The sequence below is a fragment of the Catharus ustulatus genome, chromosome 2 (genome assembly GCF_009819885.2).
Source record: "Catharus ustulatus isolate bCatUst1 chromosome 2, bCatUst1.pri.v2, whole genome shotgun sequence".
NCBI lineage: Eukaryota > Metazoa > Chordata > Aves > Passeriformes > Turdidae > Catharus > Catharus ustulatus.
The window spans coordinates 93,997,705-94,021,891 of NC_046222.1; the positions used below are offsets into that span (position 1 = coordinate 93,997,705).

The 24,187-nt window shown below is 42.2% G+C and overlaps 1 protein-coding gene across 2 annotated transcripts in view; it reads left to right on the forward strand.

Moving 5' to 3' along the window:
- The window catches only part of NPAS2 (neuronal PAS domain protein 2), a 104,619-nt gene that overhangs the window by 70,661 nt on the left and 9,771 nt on the right, over positions 1 to 24,187 (forward strand). For both annotated transcript variants that reach the window (XM_042779005.1, XM_042779006.1), the window contains exons 8-16: positions 8,001 to 8,119; positions 10,531 to 10,613; positions 11,519 to 11,625; positions 12,766 to 12,913; positions 13,507 to 13,588; positions 14,290 to 14,431; positions 15,131 to 15,237; positions 15,409 to 15,501; positions 21,333 to 21,479. In XM_042779005.1, coding sequence (XP_042634939.1) covers positions 8,001 to 8,119; positions 10,531 to 10,613; positions 11,519 to 11,625; positions 12,766 to 12,913; positions 13,507 to 13,588; positions 14,290 to 14,431; positions 15,131 to 15,237; positions 15,409 to 15,501; positions 21,333 to 21,479 — 1,028 coding nt within the window. The remainder of the gene's footprint in view (positions 1 to 8,000; positions 8,120 to 10,530; positions 10,614 to 11,518; positions 11,626 to 12,765; positions 12,914 to 13,506; positions 13,589 to 14,289; positions 14,432 to 15,130; positions 15,238 to 15,408; positions 15,502 to 21,332; positions 21,480 to 24,187) is intronic.

Sequence of the window (24,187 nt, forward strand, 5' to 3'; positions counted from 1 at the left end):
CTTTATTTTGGCGTGACATTAATACTGCCCCCTTACCCGTTAGGATTTCGCATCCCAGCAATTTTATCTGTGGCCGTTTCTCAGAAGAATGATAAAACTTACATTACAGATATCTTCCCTAGCTTAATGCATAGAAACTAAATGGGAACATATTGATTTCAGAAGACACCAATCATTTTCCAAAGACCCCATCTTAATAGCTTTCAAACAAGTCACATGATTTCTTCTTCACATTTTTTCCCCTTTGTGCCGCTTTTTTTCTAAATCTTCCACTTCATTTTGTCTCTTTCACTTTCTTCCCATCTCTGCTGCAGTCTGACCCTCCAACTGACAGGGAGGGGCAGCCTTAGCCTGGCTCTGTGAGTGAGATGGTGCCTCATGGCCCCCTTGTCATCTGACTTCAGTTTCACCAGTTCAGTGCAGAGCCTGATGGAGATGCCTCACTTAGAGCTTGTCCAGCACTGCTCCCCTTTGGCTGGGAGTCACCCCCATGGCTGCCTCCCAGCAAAGGTGGAAGCAAGTGCACTGGACTCACATGTAGCAGCAGCAGACTGCTTGCTTGGGAGCTGATACCCTTGGCTCACAGGGTGAGCAGCCACAGGAGGGTGCAGATCTCCAAAGGGCCTGTCCTTGGATCCACTGGGTTCCTTTTACTAGCCATCTGCACCCTCAGCAAGGCACAGGAGAATCAGCTCAAATGAGCACCATATGAAGGCTCCACCCTTTGGGGAAGCTACCCAAGGGCTGTTGGCAAGCATCTGTGCTTTGGCACAGGGACTTGTGGCACAAGCAACTTTGAGCATCTGGTGGGTGCAGTGGTGGGCTGGGTTCCTGCCTCTGCTTGCCCCACAGTTATCAGGCACCATCCCCCACCCTATCCTCCTCAGGGCTGTCACCTGTTGGACCTGACAGTAATTGCCCTCTTTTCCTCCTGTTCTATAAATACCCATTCTCCAGTCATCCATCCTCCAGGTGTGAGGCCAAGTGGGCAAGAAAGGAAGTGGTGGGAAGGGTGGTGGGAGAGACACATATCACTCAGGGCAGCATTTGTCCTATATGCATAGGATCAGCTGGCCCCAAAGCCTGTTTTTGGAGGTGTTTGTGAAGGAAGGATTCTAAGCTAAAGATAAGAAAAGAGTTAGCTGGGGGAGAAAGACAGAAATTGCAAATTAGGCTTAATTAGCAGGAGGCATTCCTCATGAATGTATTGAGGAATGTTTTTCCCTGTAGCTTTTCACAGCAGTAGAAGTGCGAGCATGTTTTTACACATGGGAGACTGATACAGGATGTTCTTTAAATACAAATCCTGCCATTCCTTTATAGCCACCCAATGCCAACTCCCACCTTTATTTCCAATGGTTTGCTGAGCATACTCTGAGCACACTCTGCCTGCATGTTCCTGCCACAGGGATGCCAGAGCCTCTATGGCCAGGAAAGTTCTTGTATCCCTGGGCAGGTTATATCCTATCAGGATGCTTAGCTATCCTGTTGTCATTAATGTAGAGTCATAGCAGCAACAGCCCAAGCAGATGTCTCCATTCCTTCTTTGTAACCTTTGCTGATGTTTTTAAGAACTGGTAGGTCTTCTTCACCCTCTTTAACAGAAATGTCACTATCTTTATTCTACCTCCACATAACCTTTTATGTAACCTCCTTTGAATTATCATCTCCTTATTTTATTATTGTTCATTGCTCATACAGTGTTGGTGCTTGGGGCAAGGAGGTCATGCATGCGGGTTCCCAGTTACCTTGCCCCCCTCTCTCCTCCTTCATACCTTCGCTGTTAATTGCATTGTGACTTATGGCTGAGATCATATAGGGATGGGTTTGAGTGGATTAATTTGAAGGATTGCAGCTTAGAAAGCTAGTTAGGGGCTTAGCTGCTGTCCCTAACTTTAATGGGAGCTCTGGGGCTTTAAAGGCTGTTGTACTGAGATGCCAAAGATAATTTCTTTCATGATGAAGGAGAACAAATACCTGATATCTGCCAAGGTGACTTGTCACCAGAATTGCTGTCAGGCAGCCAGATCACACACAATCTACCTCGAACCCATGCTATTCCCACAGAGGACCAGTCACCAGCATCTTGGCTGATCCCAGAAGAAGCAGGGACATGCATGTACAGGGCCCAGAAATTGCCCAGGAAAGCTCCCACAGTTCACAGCAGGTCTTTCAGGAGATCACTGTCCCTGGAGCTCCTGGGGTCAGCTATAGCTGCAGGCTAGAGAAGCTGCCCAGTCCAGTGCCAGGGTTAGCAAGAGTGTGCACACTTGGGCTGGTCCTGAGGAATCGGTACTCTGCAAGCCCTACTGCAGAACATTTCTGCAGCTGCATCTGCAGCAGGGATGTGACATGAGCTGCCTGCACATGGTGAATCCCCATTGCATTGGCCGTGCCCAAGCGAGAGCAGCCGACCAGCGAAACAGCAGTGCAAGCTGTGCAGAGCGCCTGCATGAGTCACTGGCTGTGCTAAATCAAATACAAGAGATTTGATTTGCCATTTGGGAGGATTATATAATCATCATTAATTAAGCTTCAATGAGAAAAGCGGGACTGTAACCTGATGTGAAGATTCAGTAGTCCCGTGAGAGGAAAGGGGTGGCCCGTGGGCCACTCGGATGAGAAAGGTGGAGTTCCTTTTTGCTTCTGTGAGAAATGCCTACTTGCTATCAAATCATCAGGGTTGTTTTTGTTTTATTTGCAAATAGGCACTCTGTCCAGTATTTTTATATATTTCAGGTTCTGGGTCTGTAGCCCAGATTTTAACAAGAGACGTGAATGCCTGCAAACATCTGAGGGAGCCAAGTGCATCACTGTACCTATTTACCAGTGCTACCTGATAAGAGAGAGTCATATCAGCATCACCAATGAATAATACAGTGGCTCACACACCCAGTCTTGCCTGAGGGCTGAGGGGGAGGGCAAGTAATAAAGGTAACCCTCCTCAAAAATCCAGGGAAGTGCTCAGCTCCCAGTATAAAATGTCAAATTGAGTGAGAATAAATAATTTTACAAAGCTGCTTAATAGCTCACTCTGATAAGAAATGATAAGATGGGCTGGATTTATCCCTCCTGTGAAAATTGTTTGTACTTTTGTAAACAGACAAAGATCTCCCATAATTATATATCTAAATATTGGCTGTGGTATCCTCTTTCTGAAGTGACACACTTGCTTACAAACTCCTGAAAGGGACAAAACCAGAGTCGTCCCTTTCAAAGAGTTAACCAATATTAAAAAGGACCACCAGCATCTTTTAAGTGACAGATCTATCCTTTCATCCAAAATGCCTGAAGCTTTTCTCTTGAAGAAGAAGATAAGCATTATGTGAAAAGAGTTCATAATCAAGTAATACAATATTATAGTGGAATTTAAAATTGTGCCTTTTTGTTCCCAATTACATGGAAACTCAGGAAGTATCTGGTTACTGAATGCTAATAATGGCAGATACTCTAGTGTTAGCTGATGCATCTCTCAGATATAATAATAAAAATCAAGAAAATTACTATGTTGAGGAGAAAAATCTTAACTTTCAGAAAAATTAATTGCATCTGAATTCATTTTTAAAAGAAATAAACAGTTCATACAGAAGATACATTGATCTTGAGCCTCCATAAGTATATGCTGAAACATCTGAAGCAAGAATAACTCAATCCAAAATGAATGTTTTGATCAGAACCAACAGCTGCATATTATTATTTGCTATTAACAATATCATAGAAGCTGCAGCTAACAATATGCAGCACTCATGCTAGGCTCTCTGTGCAAAGAAAAGCCACCATTCCTGTTCTAAAGAATCTGCTTGGGATTCATATCAACACAGGATGGCCAGAGGAGGAAAGAGGAGAGAGCAGATCAAAGTGGACAGGTGATGCATGGTCCCTGTCACTGTTACTCATCTACATAGCTACTGAGACCAGTCTGGCTGGCCACCAGCACTTTAGATTTCTTCATTATATCTATTAACTGCCAAATCTTCTGTTTATCTGAGGCATTAATTAATTTATATTAAACAATTTTGATTTTATTCTGGTCTGTTTGGCTCATGTTTTTTGAAATCACTGTTCAGTTTGTTTGACAGTCACTAAAACTGGTTCTTTAAACATTAACATCTCCTGACAAAGTAGGAAGGAGGGATTTCTTCTTTCAAATGGCATAAGCAGGTGATTTGCTATCTTAGGAAGATAATGTTTTACACATTCCAAGTTGAAGTAAGATGACCGAGCAACTGACTGCTGTACTATTATTAACTGAATAAAGTGGCATCTAGGGTTTTTTAACATGTTTTCATTCATTTCATGTGGCATGATTTCTCTCCCTAAGGATAAAAATCCTTTTGTCTGTGATAGTGAAGGGTTTGGTTCTCTGTGTATATTTTTTATTTGTAACATTCTCTCCCTAGTGTTCTGGTCTTAAAACAAAACAAAACCAAAAAAAAAAAAGGAAAGGAAAGGAAAGGAAAGGAAAGGAAAGGAAAGGAAAGGACAGGAAAGGCAAGGAAAGGCAAGGAAAGGACAGGAAAGGAAAGGAAAGGAAAGGAAAGGAAAGGAAAGGAAAGGAAAGGAAAGGAAAGGAAAGGAAAGGAAAGGAAAGGAAAGGAGAGGAGAGGAGAGGAGAGGAGAGGAGAGGAGAGGAGAGGAGAGGAGAGGAGAGGAGAGGAGAGGAGAGGAGAGGAGAGGAGAGGAGAGGAGAGGAGAGGAGAGGAGAGGAGAGGAGAGGAGAGGAGAGGAGAGGAGAGGAGAGGAGAGGAGAGGAAAATCAAACAAATATCTCTGTATAGGTAAATCAGTTTATGTCTCATGAGATATTTGCATGTATTTAATACTGCTACAAAAGAATTTTGTGGTGCTCTAGGAGCAGCAGGTGTGATAGGTAACCACAAAAACTATTAAAATTCATGATGAGGAGCATCAGCTAGCTGATACATATGAGACAACTTTCTCATTATGTATTTAGCTTTGTCACATGATCTTCATTCCTTACGCAAGATATTTTGTCTTGATCATTTAGTTGTGAAACACACAGGCCTTCATTTACCCAAGCTCACCTCTTTATGGCCAGCCTAGTATTTTCATCAGGCATCTTCTAACAAAAGCACTCCAAGCCCTATGTTTGACTTATAAATGTTAATATCACCGTAGCCTCAGACTTGATCCTATATTTTCTGTTCCACTATTGTTCTGTAGCGCGCTCTGAAAGTTTGCTATTAAATTTGGCTACCTCAAGATGTTGTGTTTCTTTTAAGGAGACGTGGGGAATCATAAAGTGTGATTTTTCAGAAGGCTTTTTTAAAAGGTTATACCAGGATTGTATTTTTTTTTTAATCATCTAATGAGGTAATTTTTTAACTTCACTTCAAAATTCGTCAACCAAAAAGGGCTGAAATTCACTGACCAGCTGCAAAAGCAGAGCAAAGCAGGCTGTGCTGGCAGAGCTGTGGAAAGAAAAGATTCCAACAGCCTAAGTCAGGCAGCAAAATAATTCAGAAGCAAATATGAGTGGTTTTTTTTCTTTCAGTTATTGTAGTTGTCATTTTCAGATGGAGATGTACTTGACAATGTAGTGGCTACCTGCCTGCATCATTGAGGCTTTTAATGCTCTGGACTTCGTCAAAGGCATCCAAGTATGAGATAGCACAGTAGCTGTTCAAAGACAGGATAACATCCAGCCAGGCCAGCTCTGTCTCATCTCTTTGGGCTTATTCATTCACTTCCAAATGTGAGGAAATCCCAAATTGCTGCCTAGCTTCCTGCACAATAATTATTACCCTCTTACTACTGCATTTACCTGTTGGAAATGTAATCCTATTTTGTAAATGCCACATTCAGGGATGTATTCTGCTCTCTTCTAAGCAAATGCCACATTCAGGGATCTATTGTGCTGTCTTGTGGGAATATGTCTCAGGCTTGTGGCTGTTTACATCCAACAGCTGACATAAAAAAGCCATCTGCTCTCTTTGGTGTGACTCAGTCTCCGTTTCCTTCTACAACTGGTGTCATTTGCAAGCCCATTGTTCACTAATGAGGTTAACTTATCATACCTGTGTTTCAGAGGCTAAATGTGGTTATTTTCATATCTTAGAGCCCAGACTGCAAGAATTTGCTACTGAACTTGGCTATTACAGAGAGAAACAGCCCCACTAACTTCAAATGTCACAACATACTACATAGCAAGCTTGGAAGTAACTTTTCACAGTGCCCATAATGTGGGTTTATAGCATTCCCATTAACTTCTAAATGGGACTAACTACAGAAATCAACGGACTTGCACTAAATAATATCAGAGATGGACCAATAACTCTTTACTTTGGCTACACATGTAGAACTTAATTCTTCTTTTTTTCAACTTTTTGTGTTAATAATCACATAGAAGCCCACATATATGCACATAACCCCAGGATCAGAATGGCATTACATATTCCTAGGGAGTCCCAAGAGCACGTGTGCTCTGCTGGTGAAAGGAGGAGAATTTTTCCCATATTTTTAATCTCTATATCCAATCAGCCATGCCCTCCAGTCTCAGCTATGAGAGAGGATGTGATTTCTGTGGATGTTCACGTCTGTGCTGTCTTCTCAGATAAAGAACCTTTCTTTTCCTTTTTGGTGTAGTTTATATTGTACATGCAGTGGCCTAAAACAGTTAATCACAGGTGTAAATTCCACTCAGCGTACTTTCTTTTCTGGCTCATACCCTGTTATCCTTATTACCATCAATATTCTAAGGCTTTTAAAAGGTTGAATTGGGTTTCAAAAGCACTTGAGGCTTCTTCCATCTCTGCAATTTGTGGTAGTGAATGAAATCCCAGTGCAGAAGCACCCCAGGATAAAAATGACTAGTTATCCTCTCCCCAGATAGATACAAAACTCTTCAATGTCACAGTTATGCTTTGCCCTGTGCAGAAGAGACAAACTGTCAGAAACTTCATGAAGGTGGATATAGGGGCGTAATAGTAAGGAAAGAGAGTTTCATATTAGTATTAATCCCTATTAGCATTAAATTAGCTCATGTTGGTGAACTCTGGCTCTGCCCCCATGGGAGAAAGTTGGCTAGGCAGGGCAAGAATCCAGCCCAGTTCCCATTGCAGCCTGGCACACTGCTTTCTTTCATAGCTGTGGGAGTGGGATTACCATCTCTAAACATCTTGAACTTGGAGGAATAATTTGCATTATGTCATTTCAACACAGGACTGTGGGCTAGTTTACAGCAACACATTGTTTTGACAATGTATCTCTCTGGCAGGAGATACTAGTGGGCTCTGAAAGCAGCTGGAGCCATGCAATCATGAAAGACACAGGTAAAAAGCACACACAAAGTGTGTAGCCACATCACATGCAGTTTTTCCCTCTGCCCAATGTTGGAGACAGCAGGTTATCTGCAGACTCACCAGATGTGCCCATCTCTGGAAGCCAGTGCCATACGTGGGGTCCCTTTTCCTCTTCTTTAAAACAAGGGTAACTTGAGCACACTGGGGACAGTTCTTACAATGCAGAAGGGGAAGGCATTCTTCAGCAGCCAAGAATCACAAGCATCCTCTTGCTAGTTTGATGAAGCCTTGCTGGCTGTGGGCCTCGGTGTTTTGCCACTGATGACTTGACGAACTCTCTTCAGTTACCTCCTTTGCCAACACTTTTTTTCACTGTATCATGGAAGTTACAGTGCTAGGCATGCTGCAGCTTTTTTTGTTTTTTCTTGTGCGTGGTGAAAAAGAGCAATTGGATGCGTGGGGTTTCTTTCCAGAAAACTGGTTTATGCTCTGTAATAAGGTTTGGCCTTATTTTTACCAGGATTAACCTGTAAAATTCATACTTGAAGTTAAGCTCTGATGCCTTTCTGACTAACATGACTGACTTGGATTTAAATATATGCATATCAGCTTTAAAAGCTTTTAGAGCACTTCTCTGAATAAAAATAGTATTAGTACACTTGGAGTGTGCAAAATATTCAGGGAGAGCAAATCTTATATGAGGCATGACTCCAGGTCTCACTTTTTTTTCCTAACTAGTGCCTAACTCCACTTGCAATGGCTTTGATGAGGCTGTCCCAAGGGCTTACAGAACATCCCCGGGAAAACAAATCTGCTTTGTTGCGACTGTTCGTTTGGCAACGCCTCAGTTTTTAAAGGTAAGTGCTCACCATGGGTCCCGTGCATTTCAGAACTTCTCGGAACACTTTCAGATGGGGTGACACAGAAGGTTGTTAGCTTTGCTAATTGAATGGTTTAGAGATATCACATTTCGTGCTTAAAAATACAGTGTAGAGGATTATCAGTGCAAGCCAGGATGTGTGGAAGCAGTGTCACTTCTGACCCCGTTGCACAGGATACAGAAACCCCCCTTGTAATAGGAATTGCAAAGTTGCTTTGAAATTTGGTTGCTCATTGCTGCTTTCTGTTCCTGTGATGGGACAATGTACAAAGGTCTCAAGGGTCTTTTCCAGTCTAATTAATTCTGTGATTCTGTGATTTTGTGACACTGCTGACCATCAACACTTCCATTTGTGCTCCTCAGCATCTTTGGTGGACTACTGCTTGTTTCCCTTCTCGTGGATCCTGGAAGTAAGATAGCTGCTTGTGGTTATAAGGATAGACAAACCAAGCTTGTGCCTAACACTGCTGTTCCCTCTTTAACAAATGTGAAATACTGCATCAGGTGTCCTGTGTCCAGAGTATAAGAGGTTTTTTTATGTAATTGAGATGTGACCAATATGAAATCACTGCTCCCTTGGCCTGGTTCCATTACTACTCTGGAACTTGCAGGGCATTCCAGACTGACTCCCGACCCTGCAGGCAAGTTAGAGTCCCTTCTGGGTAAGTGAGGACACTTCCCATGAATCTTGATCATAATAATCATATTAGCAGAAGGGTTGGAGTTAAAGGTTCTCTGAGAACCCTAAAAGCAAATTCCCTTGTCTTTGGGCATCTAGCGTCTCAAAATAAATGGGAAACAAAATGGGCTACTCATGGCAATGAGCTGCCCAGTGCTAGGGAGGAAGCAGCTGCTGAACAGCCCAGAGAAGTTTTTAACTGCCACAGTCCTAAGCACACACCTCTTCAGTTCACCTGGGTGACTCACCTAACTCCCACTCTTGACTTTGTACTGTAAAATGAATGTAAAATGTTTATCTGACCGGCTAAGGAAGACAGAATGAGCAGTTTTGGTTGCACACAGGAGTGTTTGTACATTGAATTTTAGTGTATGTTCTTGGCATCAGCATGGCCTAAACTGGAGAGAGAGGGAGAGAGGAATTTAAAGTGTTTATGAAACCTTTTGCCGCTGCACAGCTAGAGACTTCAAACAACTTTGTCAGCATTGATATGTATCAAAAAATTGCTTGATGGCAGCACATCTCAGCTTGTTCTCTGGTCCTAACAGGGTTTAAAACATCAGTGGTCTCCTCTGCCTGAGGGACAGCAGAGAGAGAAGCAGTAATGGAAATGATGGGAAAGTGTCAGTGAGCCCACAGCATGGGGGGATGTGGCATCAGGGAGCAGGGGAATAGCAGCATTGGGGGCCAGTGGACAGGCTGTCCTTACCAGTGAGGATGGAGACTCTCCTGCAGGGGAGACCTGAAGGACGCCAGAACCCGGGATGCCACAAATCCAGAATGCTGATGCTGGGAAGTCTCAGGCCAGGAGATCTAGGCTGACTCTAGGCAGCTTGTGTAGCTGCAGCTGCCTCTGCAAAGCACCCAGTGAGAGAGGACAGGCTGGCAGAGGAGAGCTTGGGGTGGACAGCAAGATGGCCATGGGATGTGCAGCCAGCCCCACCCCATGCACGGCATGTCATTGTGCTGACACCTGTCCCTCACTTCCCACCTCAACCCAGCAAGTGACCACCACTGACTGCCTCCTGATCCTCATCTCTCTGGGGCAAGGCTGTCCTGCCTCACAGACAGCCCTGTGCCCTGCCTCACATAACTCACTTATTAATTATTGTCCTCGTGAGCACTCAGGGCTACTGTGACTCTTCAAGGGCCAGCTTGTTTGCCGTGACAGTGAAGTGCAAGGCAACACTGACTCCTTTTACCCGCTGGACAGGTCCCATGCAGACTGGCTGCATGAAAAGGCATTATTTACTCCTCTGCAGCTACTGAGGGGGAAGGAAAGTATCCCCATTTTTCAGAGAGCTTGAGGGGCAGACATCCAGAAGGACCAACGGTGGTGGGTATCTTTAGTAAAACAGAGGGAGTGAAGCATGACATGGCAAGCCCTGGTGGGATCAGGCACAGGCTGGATGCTGGGAAAGCCCACGGGCATCACACCCCAGGCACTGCTTCAAAGCCAAAAAAGTTTTGGCACCCTGAGGCACAATCACAGCTCTCAAGTACATGTGTATTACAAGTTCTTCTCCCTATCTCCTATAAAAAATGTTGGCATTGATAAATACAATAATCTACTCTCTGGAATGGCCAGAAAGTGGGTGAATCCTCTGTTTTCTCCTCTTATGCACCATGTATTTATAGCTAACAAAAGCTAGATGAAGCAGAGGGGCAAAGCTCCAACTCTCAGTAAGTCAGTTTTCTCCATTGGACAGGAGATGTGCATCGTAGAAGAACCTCTAGAAGAATTCACATCAAGACACAGTCTGGAGTGGAAATTTTTATTCCTCGATCACAGGTTGGTGACAAAAAAAGCCCTGCTGGTTGTGTTTGGTGCTTTTCTACTACTATTTCACAAGTAGAGTTTTCTCAAGTAGTGTTCCATTTCACATCTAAATCATGAACAGGAAGGCTGCCACCAAAATTCTACAAAAGCTGATGCTTACTATTTTACATTTACTTTTGCTTTTATTTTTAATGGGCCTTTTTACTTTTAATGGGCCTGTTTCTTCAGCTGAATTTATTATTAGCTTGTTCTTCCTTCCTTTAAAATTATCAACAGACTAGTCTGTCACATGGCAAAATGATCTAATTATTATACAGCTGCAGAAATCCTTCTTTCCAAATCCAGTCATTGATTGCGTGTGTGCAATTCCCACTGAGTGATGGAGAGAAAGTCTATGCTGGCCTGAGGCATCTGTGCTGGCAAAGGTACAAAGCAAGTGCCTCAGCATGCCACAGATGAGCTCTCCAGGCACCCAGAGGAAAGCAGCACAGATGATTTCCTCTCTTATCCCCCCAGTCCCAGCAGATGATGGCTTCCAAACACCTCCCCACGCATTTTCCCCCATGTAAGAGCTACAGGAGCCATCACAGAGCCTCTGACCCAGCAGCAGCCAGGGAATGGCTCCCTCACAGCAGATTCCTGTGTAAAGGTCCCCGAGACACTGTATTCCACAATCACATTTTCCCTGAAGAAGGGGTGTTGTCATAGTCTTGTCCTAGTGGGATGGTGCCTGCCGGTATTGCTGTGCCCAGCTGGGTGTCCCAGGCTCAAGGTGGGGGAAAGTCAGGATCCAGCCCCCTGAGGTGAACAACTATACACTGATAAGTGAAAGTAGATCTGGGCTATTTGCATCTCTGCATCAACATGCAGAACTGCTTGTTCTGTGTTTTATGGACTCCTGTTGTGCCCAACCACAGAGCACCGCCGATTATCGGGTACTTGCCTTTTGAAGTGCTGGGTACTTCTGGCTACGACTATTACCACATAGATGACCTAGAGCTGCTAGCAAGGTGTCATGAACACTGTAAGTATTCCATGGCCCAGGTTCCTGGGAAGTCACTGGGAAGTCACTCTTCACAGTGAAATGTTGTTTGGAAGGGGAGGTTTTACTCTTGCCTCAGCCTGTATATCTTAACAGAACTGTAGCAGACTGTGGGCACTGCAGCTGATTGGCATCTGGGACAGACTTACCAAGCTCTGAAAAATACAATTTTATCTTCTGTATCCCCAAAAGTAGTCAGTCACTGAATTGATAAAATATGCCAGATTTGACCCCTGCTCTATTAGTAAAGAATATGCAGAAATAGTTCAAGCAATTCCTGTGGATTATTTCCTCTAATATTGTTCACTGTGTATTTGGGATTAGCTGTGATTATTTAAATATGGTCTATTAGGATTTAATTGAAAAACTCTTTCATTAAGTAAAGAAAATATAGCAATGCTTTTCAAATATTTGCTTACAGAACTGTCTGTAACATCTCAGCTTACCATCTCTGCCTGTCTTGAAAGCATCCTGTCAACATTAGTTTTTATATGTTGATATTGAAATATAGAAAGGCTAAATATGTGGATGTTTGGAAACCCCTTGAAAACACCAGGGAGAAAAAGCAGAGGTTAATTTGGTTGGTGAATCTTCAAAACCTTCAGTACACCCTGGTTTACTGTAGTTTGAATTCTTGTCAGTCTGGGAATTTTCTTTTAAATTATTTTTGTCTTTGCACAGTGTTATCTCCAATGCTTACCTCAGTCTAAAACCATCTGCACACAATACTCATCTTTTCAAGTATTTTTATCCTGTACTTTTCTGGTCTAGAACTTACGATGATCACTCTTAGAAAATAATCCCAGGTGTCTAATTAAGTAGTATGTGATCAGCACATAAAGCAGGGTAAGATCTATGTTTAAACTGTAGCAGACACTAATTCATTAGCGTCCAAACTTAAGGTTAATTGTACTGTGTAGGAATGTACTGTCCGAAGTGTCAGAAGAAGATACTTACTAATCATTATGATTTTTGTTCTGTCAGAAGGCTGAGAGGAGCACTTACTCAAAATTGGTGGTTATACTCCTGTCTACCTATGACAGATATTTCTGTCACTTTTTTTCACATTTCATTCTTATGTCGAAAATTGTGCTACAAGCTATGTGTATTTTCTGCTGGCAGTGATGCAGTTCGGCAAGGGGAAGTCGTGCTGCTATCGGTTTCTGACCAAAGGACAGCAGTGGATCTGGCTCCAGACCCATTACTACATCACCTACCACCAGTGGAACTCCAAGCCAGAATTCATTGTGTGCACACACATGGTGGTAAGGTATGGAAAATCCTATCAGCTGGCCAGGACATAAGTGACAGAAAGATAGGAGCATCCTCGTATCTGCCAGCATTTTCTTTTTAAAATGTAACATCATTTACATAACAAAAAAATTAAGCCTGAACTTTCTGAAGGAAATAGGGTAATGATAGAAAAATTATCAAACTAAACCTTAGTTTATGTTAAGCTTTTTTGTTTTGTTTTGTTTTGTTTAGGGGCAGATGAACTACGGCATTTTTCCATTTTGTGCAAAAACTGAATAGACAGATGCCTTAAATATTCACTTCGCCTAATCCTTACGTTGCTTTTTAAGAGATGTGTAGAAGCTTCCCAGTGAAGTCATAAAGTGGTTGTTGAATGTGAACTTGATCTTTTTATATAGTTCTTTAATATGCATCTTGACTTTAAGAAGATAGGAGCAGAGCAAAACCTGAAAATCTCAAATATTATTCCATAGCATTTGACTTAAGTCACTTTTCAGTTATTCATTTAACCTATAAAATGTACAGTATTTGTTCCTCTACTCCCTTAAATCACATTTTAAGAAATATAGCAGTTTCATGTTGATACACAGAATTATGTTTTCCACTCAGTTATGCAGATGTTCGGGTGGAGAGGAGACAGGAGATGGGCTTGGAAGAAGTGTCCTCAGAGGTTGTGTCCTCAGCACTAAAGGTACAATGAGAAAAGCTTTGTTCGTTAATTTATGTAGTAATCACAACTTTTTCCTATGTTAACATCACTGAAGACTCCAGCATTGTCTTTCTCCAATGTTGGTGGATTCTCTCAACTTCAGAACTCATTGCTCACTTGAACAATTTCGACATAAATTAGGTGAGTTCATGAAAGGATAAACCTGGAGATCAGTAAAAGCCACAAATGAAGTGGAACATGGTCAAGGGCAGTATGAGATACCTCAGCTTTTCCTTGGCAAGGTGCTACAGTTTAAAGATTCATTTGGATAAGTTTTGGCAATCAGCCCTCTTGGCCACATCTCAGTGATCTCTTGAGGGAAGACAGCAAAGCTGGACCTCAGTGCACAACCGAGTGTCTCACAGAGGTTGCAGTTGCTGTCACATCCATCTGAACACAAAAGAAAGATTCAGAAAAACATCTGAAGGCACAAAGTGGCTATGGCAGCAGCTTGCTATTTATTTCTAACTCAGTGATAGTTGCTTATAAAATGCATTAGTTTGATGCTATTTGGAAGGGGCATTGATGTCTTTGGTCCAGGTCTTCTGCTGGTCTACCTGAGATTAGTTCTGCTCAAGTCATTTTAGGTCTGCCAAAGAACTCGTGTGCAACCATTACTGAATTTCAAAATGCTTTACCTCTGACAGAGGCAATAGATATTCTCCTTTTCTGGTTTGTTTTAGGACAGTGGTGCCAGCTTGGATCCTGAACAGCACTTTAATGCACTTGATATTGGTGCCTCAATCCTCAGTGCTAGTCGGACACCCTCAGTATCATCCAGGAGCTCTCCAAAATCTTCCCACACACCCAAGTCAGACCCAGCATGTGAGTGGCACTCCTGAGTTATGGAATTGTTTTTAATTTTGCCAAGTTAAAGAATGTGTGCTTATATACCACAGCTGCTGACTTAACAGTAAATTATGAGGTATTGATGCTATGCACTGACAAAGAAGTGCAAAAGCTGAAATGGTAATGTACAGGAGGGAAGGTTCTAGCACAACCACCTAAATGCTGAAAGATGAACAGTGGGATTAGATGTGAAATGTGCTGTTTCAATCTGTTACAAAAATGAGGATTTTGTCTTTAGATTTGAGGGCACAGTGTGAACAACAGTGTGAACTTCTCTAGACTTACATGAGTAGTAACAGCCTGCTGGTGACTCTGCTCTGGCCAAGATTTAGGATGCTGCAGTGTTGACTCTTTCTGCATTCTGGTCTGGAAAAAAAGCCAATGAGCTAACCTAAATTTACAGTTATTTGGCCCTATAAAGGGAGTTCCAGCTGGTTTAGAACAGTTCATGGGTCCTTCTGCACTGCTCATTGGAGCATAGAATCAAATAAACTGTCTCATTTACTTTTATCTTTTCCTAGACCTTCCTTATCAGTTTTAATTTTATTGCCACTGAAGTCAACAAGAACAGCCGTGACTCCCACTGGAATTTAGCCAGGCCATACAATTTCTACCCAGGTCTTCAAACAGGGTTGGTTTCCAGCATGTAAGATCTCACCGGTACTTTTCTTGCAGCTACACCAACAAAGCTGATTGCAGAGTCTAACACTCCCTTGCCAAGAACACCGAGCACACAGCAGGATTTATCCGTGCATAGACTCAGCCAATCTACTGCTCTTCAGGTAACTTCACAAGGAATCATGGAAATAGGCAGAGGGTGTAACAGCATGTGCCACATATGCAGCTTAGCAATTAAAAACAACTTACACAGAAGCCACGGCATTAGAAGAAACCTCATATTTAAAGGAGCCAAACTTATAAATAAAGTTTTGGTTTGTTTGTTTTTAACCTAGGTTTCTTTGCCTTCTCAGCTTCCATGTGAGCTTCTCCCACAGCAGTTGCTGCCTCAAGCAACTCTGCAAAATCAGCCTGCACCTCTGGCACAGGTTAGTTGGGGATTTGAAAGTGGAATAGGTCACTTGCTTATCTCCTGATACTTTCTCATTTTGGGACTTTTAGGTTACCTCTCTAGTAACTAAAAGCCCCAAATCCAAACTCTCAAACACTTAAAATATTGTGGGAAAGTAATCTGAATTGTACACTTGTATGTTTAAACTGCACGCAGGTGTTCAGAAGCCCAGACGCATGTAGGTTCAGATGTGCACACATCTATTTCATGGGAGGACAAAAAACAGATGGAAAAAGACTTTTCAACTTTGCTTTTACAGAACTAGGTCCCATCAGGAACAAATTCACAATGAGAATTAAAACCAAAAACTAATTGACAACCCCAGTCCTACTAAAACACCTGTTTGGCTGTGCTGATGCAGAACTAACTAGCAGTAAAGGACATGCAAATTCAACAACACCCATTTTGTCAGTGTGCTAGTAATGGTGAGGATGCCACTGAAGACAAACTTCAGATTCCTCCAATCTGTTAACTCATATCTCAAAAATGGGTGATGGCCCAAAAACTCACCTCAGGGTTATATTTGCAGGGGATTTTGGAGAAGCAAATTTGAGTACCATGTTCCCAGCACATTGTTTTTCTCCTGTGGTCCTGCTGTGATGATACACCCCATCATCCTCTGATTTTAGGAATGACAGAGTATTGCTGGACCTAGACTGCTTCTACCATTGATACCATATACTCACTGACATGATCTCAGAGTTTATTTCTGTAGCACATACAACATACAAAGTCCTGAGGATCCTGGCTTTAAAATAACAAAATCTCATTTATCTTCCATGTTTAATATTCTTTTCATGACTCCACGCTAGCACACAGTGAATAAACAGCATATCAATTATCTGCTCTGAGCATTCATTTTCTTTTACAGATACTTCTCTCCGTTATTCATTAATGCATTTTCAAACATCAATTAGTTTATGTATTATAAGCCTCCGTGTGTTTTGTTGACTTTTTTCTACCTCCCTTTCTTCTCCATCAAAGCTCTTTGTTAAAAGAAGCTTTCCAGTTGTTTACCAAGAGTCCTGCTGCCTTGTCCCTTCCCAGTAAAAGGCTCTTACTGGCACACCAGCTCCATTTTTTTTCTGACAAATTAGAGTGCCATCCAGTCACTGGTTAAGCCTCTTTGAGCCACCTAAATTTTGGTGAAAGGAAGAGGGCTGACTCGAGTCTGTCTACACAGGCAGCCCTCTGGCAGCAGTCACAGCAGTGCTCCTGGCAAAGCTCAAGATGAAGCTTGACGTGGAATAGGGAAATAACACCAGGACATTGCAGCTCAAGCTGCTGATGTTCACACTCCATAGCAAAACACCTGCAGAGAGTACCAAATCTCCACACTCTTGGGTGATTTTCATAAACTGTTAGGAATATTATGATACTATGCTGTATGTCTCACTTTAAAATTAACAAGTCAACCTACAGCAAGATAATTAGTTATTTAAAAAACAAAGGTGCCTGCAGCACTAGGTGAGTGAGGGACAAAACCAAGTACATGTGCATTCCACCAGGAACAGTTCCTTGGCTTCCTAGCTGACCATTTCCCAGCAGTTTAGTGGCAGAACACAAGCTCATTGCTTGTAGAAATAGTGTGACCAGATGCTTCGCTGCCAGCTCACAAGGAGGAACTGCACAGGTTTCTCCCTGCTGCCTTTCTGCCACTTGTCCTTAGCTGAAGGTAACGGATGGCAGGAGCTTGGGTGTCCTTGTGGCTAACATTTGGCTACAGGGTGGCAGCAGCAGGGAAAATACTGTAAGTGGCCACAACTGTGTCTGCAGCAAGCAGCTAGCTGCTGCCTCAGGCACCATCTGCTTGAACTTTGAGTAGTTTTATTTCCAGCAAAGGCTGAGATGGTTTTGTCTCCACTGAAATGCGATTTTAGCTTCTGCCTTGCTTGTGTGTATGAAGAGACAGCACAGTGTCACCCTAGATGTCACTTGAATGTAAATGGTTTACTTTAAACCAAGTGCTCCCAATTAGAATATTTGTTTGTTTGCCTTCCTCATTGTCATAAATTAAAATCCCCTACAACACAGCGGATGTTGATGACTGAATAATAATTAACACTAATAATCTGTTTGGGATTGAGCAGGTGTTATTCAGATGACAGAAAGAAAGAACAAGTTGTTCTGTGAGGTACAAAACTAATAAAATCCAGTTTCCCAGGAGCTGTGCCTTGCAGGGCTGGTGCATGGAGCCAGCCTTTCCCACAGGAGGAAGGAATGAGTGGATCCTTCTCTCCTTTGCTTAGCTAAAGATTTTGTGAAGTTACAGCAATCTGGTGTTTTTTATACTCTCACAATTCTGTTGAGTATCTCCAGCAAGAAACATGGCTCATCTCTTGGGCCAGAAGAATTGAAAGAGAGTTGGAAGGTAGGGAGAAAATAAAGTTTTAAAGGCAACTGAGCTAAAAAACAAATAGTGTCTGTTTTCTTTACCCAGCTACCTACTGTCATGACATTTGTAGGAACAGAATGTCTTGAGACATCCTTTTTTTTGTTCATCACATTTGAAATGAGGAACCATCCTGACAGATACAGGGGTCATAGGTCCGCTCGCCTGGCTGCAGCCTCCCAGCACCTAGAGAGAGGGAGTAACCCTGGCACTCTGGGGTAGCACTCAGTTGACAAAAACACCTCTCCTTGGGCATGTCCAGCTGGTGTCTTTCAGATGCCCATGATGGAGGAGAGGAATCACAGCATGGAAGTGCCAGTGTCCCTCTCCCTGGGCTGTAGAGCCTCCCCAGACCATCACCAGCACAGTACATTGAGCCCCTCCCTACCAGAACATCTGCTGACATGATCCCAAATGCATCACTTGGTTTTACTTTTTTTTGTGAGAAACCAGACTAAAATTACTGGTGTGGGTTTTGCTTGTTTGTTATGGGGTTTTTTTGCCTGCATTAACAAACCTTGATTAAACTGGTGCAACTATAGAGATCTCACAGGTTTAGTCTCTCATGTTTGACTGTATCTAGGAAGATGACACTTTTCTGTGTATTACATGCACTTTTCTAAGGATTCTGTGGACATTTGTAAATACCTAAGAGGGATGAAGAGCAACTTCATCTGATGCCAGTGGCAGAGTTACAGCTGGGCAGTGTTTTCTATGGAATGTTTTGAGTTAAGTTCTTTTAATTTATTATACAGTTAGAGATTTCTCCCTTAATTAGTAGAACAGTTAATGATCTTGAGATAAATACTCTCTGGTGCAGGTCAATTGCTGTTAGTGTCTCATTGTACAAAAACAATAGAAGCTCTGTAAGCACAGGGGTCATGGTTAGAGTTATCAACAATTTGGGAGTTAGAGTGGGAAAAGGAAAAAAGCAAAAGAGAAAGTTCCTTGTCTTCATCCTTAATGGCTTTCACTCCAGTATACCAGCTAATTGTTGATGTCAAGTATATTAACACAAAAAGAATGTAAAAAAGAGAACAAAAAGACAATAGAAGATGAATTTGCTAAATGTAAGAACTTGCACGAAGAAAATAAGGAATAATAATTTAAAATCAACAGCAATCTATTCTTGTGTGTAACTTTACAAAGCAAATTCAAATTTAAAACTAAAGCCTGGAAGTGGATTTTGTTTCTTTTTGAGGTATAAAGTGATTGTGAAATTACCTGGTTTAAAATTCCTTACATTGATCAATTGAAGAAAATCAGGTTATTTTCTCAAAGGAATTTGCATGTTAATCAAAAGTCTGCCATCACCAGGGCAGTTAAAATGAAGCTCTTTGCTAAAACTGTTTTTAATTCCTTTTCTAACAAGGATCCTTTTAAAAACTTAAAGGCAGTCCTCACTAAAAGAGTTCATATAGAGATAATTAGATTACAAGGCTTGTCTTTTAAAAAGATGTTTCTGTACAGAGCCAGGTTAAAGCAGGAATTAGCCACATCTCGTCTGTGACCTGTTGCTCACAGCATTATTCCAGTCCTAAAATGAGGATACCTGGACTCTTCAGAACCAAAAGGCTGGGGTATAACAAGCAGCACTATATTCCCCTTTGAGTCACTTGTTCTTATTCCCAAACATCTGAGGTCTCTTCTGAGCCATTCCTCATTCTTTATACATGGACAAGAAAGCAAGAAAGAGACCCTGCTCTGGCTTCTTTGTAACACCAACTCAAAGTCACACGAATTTCCCTTTGGGAGGTTTGACACCATCTTCCTGCTTTGGGAGGAGCAGGTTGCAGATGATGGCACTGCTGGTTCCAGGCGCAAGCACCATGAGTTACAGCATGGCCGAGATCTCTTCCCCTCCTTGGGCAGACGGCCCAAGCTGCGTGTGCTCACAGATGCCTCTGGCTGCAACGTGGGCTCTTGAGGGCTTCTGTCACCAGCAACTGCAGGTGCCATCTTAGCAGCCCTCCTTGCCACTAAGCAGGGCTGGCTGTGAGACTGACCTCCACCTGGCCACCACTCTGTGCAGTGACCTCCCAGGCTGTGTGGACAAGCCATCCTCCACCTGATAAATGGAAATAAACCTTCTGAAGTTCTCTCTCTCTGCCAAAGGCCATTTACTTGGAGATGTCAGCTTTGCTAGAGGGAATGTAAAGGTGCTTTCACATACTTAACTGGTTTAAGGTGAACTAGTTAGTCAATACAAATCTGTTCTGTCACATTTAGCTTTCTTTAAGTACCCAAAGGTTTAACCTAAGGACGTGTACAGTGCTGCTAGCACTAGAGCACTGCTTAATTCCTGCCTTGTTATCTTTTTTCTCCTACTAAAAAGCCGGAAATAATGTAAGCCAGTGTGCACCATGGAGCAGGAAGGTTCCAGCAGCATCAGCTCATCCACTAGCACAGAGCCACTGGAACAACTACAGGAACAGGGCAGCATTATCAAGTCACAGCATTTTTTCTTTTTGCCTGTACACTCACAGCCCTGCATGTTTTCAAAAATATCTTGGATGCCTTTGTTACATAAAAACTTTAAAAGACTTTTTGGAGGGTTTTATTCTTTTTTTCAAAGACTGTTTTTTACTTTTGGAATATGAGCTTATGGAAAGCAATTATTCCAAAGCCTATTAAAATAATAATTAACTTTGGTGAACTTTGAATCATACCTGAAAGCACCAAATACTGGGGATTTATTGCTGTTAGTCCTCTCCACAATTCTTGAATTATTTCTGTTTTGCCAGTATTGCTGCTATTGGAGGTTGCACCTGCTTCTTGACCTTGATTAATGATCTCCATTTTTTACTATTATTTAGAACAGTCTTTCTTCCATTGAGTTGAGCTATTAATTTTACATCACATACAAAAATAACTTAATGAGTATTTCTTGTTGCTTAAGTACTACTCAGCTGTACGAATCTAGAAAATGTTTATTGTGGTCTATTGTCTGATGCCTTAGTAAATCATCAGCAAAACAAAGCATTGCAGAACTGCTATTTCTGTGCAGAAAAAGGAAAGCATTAGTAAAACACATCTGGATTATACTGTTATGCCACATTAAGGGCTCCAAACTACAAGCTAATGAAAATAATACACTCATTTGCCATCCAGTTAGAATGCTGTTGATATTTTAAAGGAGCATACTCTCAAAAACAGTCCTTAAAACAGAATATGGTCAATTGTAAGCAGATCATTCTAGCTGAGGCAATTTAATTTATGTGCATAACCCTGAAAATAGCCAAGATCTGTCTTTGCCTACGTTAATATATTACAAAGACATTTTTATTTTTTAGCTGTGCTTTACAATCAAGAAGCTGGTAACTCCTTACAGAGCAATGTTCTACTGAGGCCTGTTTGTATTATAATGACTGATTTTCCCCCTCCTCTTTTCTTATTTCCCAAACCCCCTTCCCCAGTTCTCAGCACAATTCAGCATGTTCCAGACCATCAAGGACCAGCTAGAGCAGCGGACACGGATCCTGCAGGCCAACATCCGGTGGCAGCAGGAGGAGCTCCAGAAAATACAGGAGCAGCTCTGCCTGGTCCAAGACTCCAGCGTACAGGTGCGTTACTATTGGAAGGGGCAGAGTCAAGCATCCTCTCTCACGTGGCTGTTGACAAGCTTGGCAACTTAAAATTGCTCAAGAGTCCAGGATATCTTGTCAGGTGGAAACTAGCTCATCTGAATGAGGATGTTACCCTCCAAAAGCCTCTTGAGTAACCTATTTCAAGAAAGATTTAAGAGCTCTCTGGAAAAAGAGAAGGAAGGAATACCTCAGCCTTAGGAGGAGGAGAATAATTTGGGTCATTTACAGTATTATTTTATTACTTTTTCTACCAAGGCTTCAGACTGAGCAGCTGTACTAGAAAGAATGTTAAAGTTCAGACTTCCTTGTCACATTAAAACCCCCGAAATTCTGGTGATGTTCATTTGTTCTCACCTGGGAGGTATCTGAATGTGTTCTTCACTGGACAGGCTTAAGCCTTTAGGGTGAAGCTGACTGAGCCTGCTCTGCTTCTGCCTTTGACGCCTCCTACACAGAGGTAGAATTCTCTAGTACAGTATGTGCTTTGTACCCCTTATGTCTGCCAAACAGAAATAATAGCAAGTGCAGTTTAGTAGATCACAGGTTTTCTTTAACAACAAATGGACAAATCATCCAGTTTTATGGAAATTTTCTGAATGTGGGATGATTACTGCTATATTCCTCATAATTTAACTATAAATGCCAGGTTAAATGATCCTTGCTAGTAATGTGGCAGTGGGGACTTCATGAGTACTATATTAACAACATGACTTTAGAAAACAAACTCTGTCAAGGAAACAAATATCTCAAAGAGTATTTTATGAACAGGATGAAAACATGGGACCTACTAAAGTCAGTGGGAATTTTGCTTGCAAATTCCACACAGAAATAGGTTCTCACCCATCATCAGCATCTGTGAAATGCAGTTTCACACATTAACAAATTGGGATTGTATGTTTAGGTAATTAAGGGAAGCCAAATTAGAAACTTTGCCACCTAAGTTGCTGCATGTGCACTGCTGTTAAGTCAACACAGCAACTGTGGTTCCAAACCCGGGACTCCCTGTTCCTGGTACCATACAATCACATAGGGAGACCAGGTTTAGCTTCAGTGTGTTTCTTCTATTGGTTCTCTGCTGACTTTGATTAATGGGAAGAGAAAGTCTCTCTGCAATTAACAGATGTTCAGAATCATGTCACATGTCTGAAAGCTATTATTATTATTATTAATATCAAGAGATGATATTCTCACTTCCTCTCTTTTTAACTGGGTGACAACCATTACTCTATCCTGGTGACGTCTTCAATAATCATACACACGCTTTTTTTTTTTCATCATTCAGGAAAAAATAGAATTTCAGAGCACATTCCTATATGCAGAAAACAGATTTTATTTTTAGAAAGCTGTCTCCTGTATGCATTAGGGTGCATTTAACAGCACAAAGACCATGGGACAGATTCTCAGATACACTCAGAGGGAGCTCAGGCAGAGGCCCACAGCGTAAATGGTGGGTTGTTCTTTACTGCCCACCCCTTACCAGTTTGTAGCTCTGAGTTACACCATTTCGGTGATGCCCTCTCCCATGAAGACTGCACCAGGTTAGACCAAGTATTTTCAGACCATTACAAGTTCTCTGGTATCAGTACCTACCATTTCCCAGCTTACTGCAGATACAGAACTGAGAGGCAGGGAGAATGGAAAGAGCTTGGAAATGCAGGGGGCTGCATACTTGCCTGAAATGGCAATGCTGGATGGTGATCCTCCAGCAATGCTGGATGGAGAATACATCTTCTGTATTTAGTGTGGTTTTTGATCTCCTCAGAGCAATCAAACAAGGCGATGAGATGTGAGTGGTCACACTGACTTCTGGCCAGGGCGTCTTTCTTCTCCCCCTTTCTCTAGGTAAAAAACAGAAAACACACAAAGAAATTACTGTGCTATTGCAGGGATAGATTGAGGTGAAATTAGTTTTGTCTTACTTGGCTGGGGCAATTTGAAAGAAAGCCTCACACTTTTGCATGCAGCTCTTTTGTGACTCACAAGCAGCAAGGAGTAAACTGTTAAATCAGAAATCCAACCACATGCTTTGCCGCACAGATTTCATCATTCGGGGAGGTGAATGTCTGCAGACATTGATCTGTGTCTACTATCAAAGCTAAAATGCATAACAAACAGGCTACTATCAAGCACATTTCTGGTGTCTTTAATACACTGCTTAATAGAGCTGTAAGCGTGGGGGAGTGATGTAGGTTGTCTGAAAAGGAGGAAGTGTTCCCTGCTTTTCCCTTATTAGCTGATTTATTAGCATATCATCCCCACTGGTTCAGTCCCTGCCACACAGAAGTGTACAGGTAGCTCCATGGAGATTTAAGCTCAATTTCCATTTCCTTCAGAGATCTTCAAAACTGAGTATGGCAGTCCACCAAGAAATGCTTTCCCAGCCAGACAGATGTTGAGCACAGTAGTCTGCATTAGAAACTGTTTGCAGGAGCCTTGTGCAGAGAAAGATGAAACTATCGGGAGGATTGCAGGCCCTGAATAAAAGTGTTCAAAACCCCGTTAAATCTCTGTTACTGCTTTTCCCGACAATGAAGGACAAGAGCAGAAAGAATAACCTCAGAAGTCTGAAGGATGCTGTGTCTGCTCCAGTTTGAACAGTCTAGCTAATGATTCACAGATGCAGAGGAAGGCAGAAAGGCTGAGCCTGACTGGCTTGCAAGAACTACAATCAAGACCATCCACAG